The sequence below is a fragment of the Sinocyclocheilus rhinocerous genome, unplaced genomic scaffold, assembly GCF_001515625.1.
Source record: "Sinocyclocheilus rhinocerous isolate Xijiao unplaced genomic scaffold, SAMN03320098_v1.1 scaffold2427, whole genome shotgun sequence".
Taxonomy (NCBI): domain Eukaryota; kingdom Metazoa; phylum Chordata; class Actinopteri; order Cypriniformes; family Cyprinidae; genus Sinocyclocheilus; species Sinocyclocheilus rhinocerous.
The window spans coordinates 5,155-8,098 of record NW_015641050.1 but is presented as its reverse complement, the minus strand read 5'-3'; the positions used below and the strand labels follow the sequence as shown (position 1 = coordinate 8,098).

Below are 2,944 nucleotides of genomic sequence, written 5' to 3'. Positions count from 1 at the left end.
TAAATAAATTGATCGGAGCACTCCTAATAAAAATTATATAAAAATAATCATGAAATTATCAGATCAGTTGTATAAGAAATAAAATCAGCAATAAAATGTAAAAAAAAAAAATTATATATATATATATATATATTAAAAATAAATAGATGCAGATATTTTGTCAATAGTCTGATATATATATATATATATTGATATGATTTTAATATCATATACTGTATATAAATATGTGAAAACTAGGTATAATAGGTGTAATAAGTGGTTTGCTGCTGGATTACAGCAGACACAGAGACTGATTGATCAGCACAATCGGCTCTCGCTCTTTCTCTCTTGTTCCCTAAAAGGCGCTTGGAGCCACAACAACACACACGAAGGGCTCGCACTCTACACTCTGTGTTTTGTGTACCATATTGCAGCTTTTCATAAACTTTTCCCACCTTTTCTGACCCTGTTTAATTAAATGTGTTGTTTCGGTGCCGTACTGTAAATGTGTAACTACTCTGCTTCACTTCATGGAGAGGCGAGATGATAAATTAAGAAGAAACGTCCCAACTTCACCTCCGCATTCACCCCAAACTCACAACAAAAACACATATGTTTTGCATAAAGAAAATGATGATCTTTTTGGACCTTTTAGGATTGTTTTCATGACCATTAGACACATTGTGATTTTCGTAGTGCCATATTATTTTTGTTTTTGCATTTCATGAACTCATTAAGACATTTCAGAGCAAATATAAAGCTAAAACTAAAACTAAATATAAATAATAATAATAAATGGTCCAGATGTTCTGGATATTTCATGAAGTCATCAAGATATTTCAGAGAAAATGTTGAAATATTGAGAAACATAGCAAATGTTGTGAGTAGACTGGTATTTATTTATCGTCAATAGACACTTAATTAATTAATACATTTTTATGTATATACTTTAATTTATTTTAATAATAAAAAAAATCTGGATGCTTCTGGATGTTTCATGAAGTCATGAAGATATTTCAAAGCAAATAGTGAAATATTGAGAAACAGCTATTAATATATACAGTGGGTACGGAAAGTATTCAGACCCCCTTAAAATTAATATATATATATATATATATATATATAATTTATATTTAATTCATTTTAATAATAATAAAAGTTTTCAGTGGACATCATTATTTAAATAAATACATTATTTATTTATTTATTTTAATATTATTAAATAATTCTCTGGATGCTTCTGGATGATTTAATATCTGAAGGTTGCAGTATATAATTTTTTTTTTATTCTTCAGCCTCATGAAAAGTCTTGTTTCCCATCGTAAACCTTTAATATCTTGTTGAAGAGCCGTTCATTAGTGCTGAAGCAGACGAGAGATCGTTAAGTGTTTTCCAACCCGCTTCCAGCCTTTATAATGAGATGTTTGACAGCAGACGAGATCAATCACAGAGTCAGACGCTGAAGCTGTGTCCCAAATGACGCACTATACACTATGTACCTATGCACTATGTACCTATGCACTATGTACTCAATCATGTAGAGTATGAATTATATAAGGTTATTTTGTCATTCGTAATCAGAGTCTCATAGCTCCTCCCCCTTCGGTACGTAATTAAAGCTGTGACAGTTGAGTGCATGAAGTGTCCAACATTCCACACTTCATTTTTCCTGTTATTTAAGTGCATCATCCGGGTATTTAAAGTGCACTTTTTCTTTTTGGAATTTTCAGTGTGAACGCACTACTCGCACTATTTATATACTACAAAATGTTATAGAATAGTGCATAAGTACGCGATTTGGGACGCACCTTGAGTGTTTTTGAGTGTCTCGTTTGTGTCTGGTTCTCTCAGACAGGAGTGTGTGGCCACCGAGGACAACCCTCAGGTGTTCTTCTGCTGCTGCGAAGGCGACTTCTGCAACGAGAGGTTCACGCACCTGCCTGACGTCAGCGGACCAGGTGAGAGATCCTCAGACTTCATTTTTGTCATTTTAAAATGTGTATTTATTTTTTTATTTTTTATTTTAATGCATTAGTTTAATTATCTTTTTTATTTTTAGTGGATTTACTTATTTTCTATTTGTTTTATGTATCATTTTAATATATTTATTGTTTTATGTTTTATTATTTTTACATTTATTTTTGGTTTATTTTATTGATAATTTATTTTTTATTAACTTATTTTATTTATTTTTATAGGTTTATAGTCATTCATTTTTGTCATTTTAAAATGTGTATTTATTGATTTATTTTTTAAATTAATGTATGTATTTATTGGTGTATTTATTCGCTCACTAAATCAGATTTCAGAGTGAGAGCTGTTTGTTTTCTAACGGATCGTGTGACAGAAGGATGTTGTTCTTGTCTCTGGTTGGTCAGTGATCGAGCCTCCTCCACCGGCGCTGCTCAATGTTCTGGTTTACTCTCTGCTTCCCGTCACGATGCTCTCCGTGGCGCTGCTGCTGGGCTTCTGGATGTACCGGCACCGCAAGCCTCCTTACGGACACGTGGACATCAACGAGGTCCGTCCCTTCGCTGTCTGTTTCTCACACACGTCTCCCAGGATTCCCCGCAGGCCTTTACTTCCAGCTCTGTGTCGTTCTGTGGCTCCACCTAGTGGTGCTTCTGACAGCGTTCTGTGCTGTGTTTCCAGGATCCGGGTGCGTCTCCTCCCTCGCCGCTGCTGGGTCTGAAGCCTCTGCAGCTGCTGGAGGTTAAAGCTCGAGGACGCTTCGGCTGCGTCTGGAAAGCTCAGATGATGAATGAATATGTAGCTGTGAAGATCTTTCCAATTCAGGTGCACAATTATTTCCTTTGCACAAACGTTCATGTTGTGTCTGCGGGAAACTCTTACTGTGATGACAAATGCATTAACTGCGTGTTTATATATATAAATATTATATATATAATTTACCATATATAATTTACCATATTCAGGTTCATATATATATATATATATATATACA

The 2,944-nt window shown here is 34.2% G+C and overlaps 1 protein-coding gene across 1 annotated transcript in view; it reads left to right on the top strand.

Moving 5' to 3' along the window:
- LOC107754440 (activin receptor type-2B-like) overlaps positions 1 to 2,944 on the top strand; it is a gene marked incomplete at its 3' end in the record, with an annotated part of 40,979 nt that overhangs the window by 33,037 nt on the left and 4,998 nt on the right. The window contains exons 3-5 of the mRNA XM_016570872.1: positions 1,831 to 1,937; positions 2,358 to 2,500; positions 2,632 to 2,775. Coding sequence (XP_016426358.1) covers positions 1,831 to 1,937; positions 2,358 to 2,500; positions 2,632 to 2,775 — 394 coding nt within the window. The remainder of the gene's footprint in view (positions 1 to 1,830; positions 1,938 to 2,357; positions 2,501 to 2,631; positions 2,776 to 2,944) is intronic.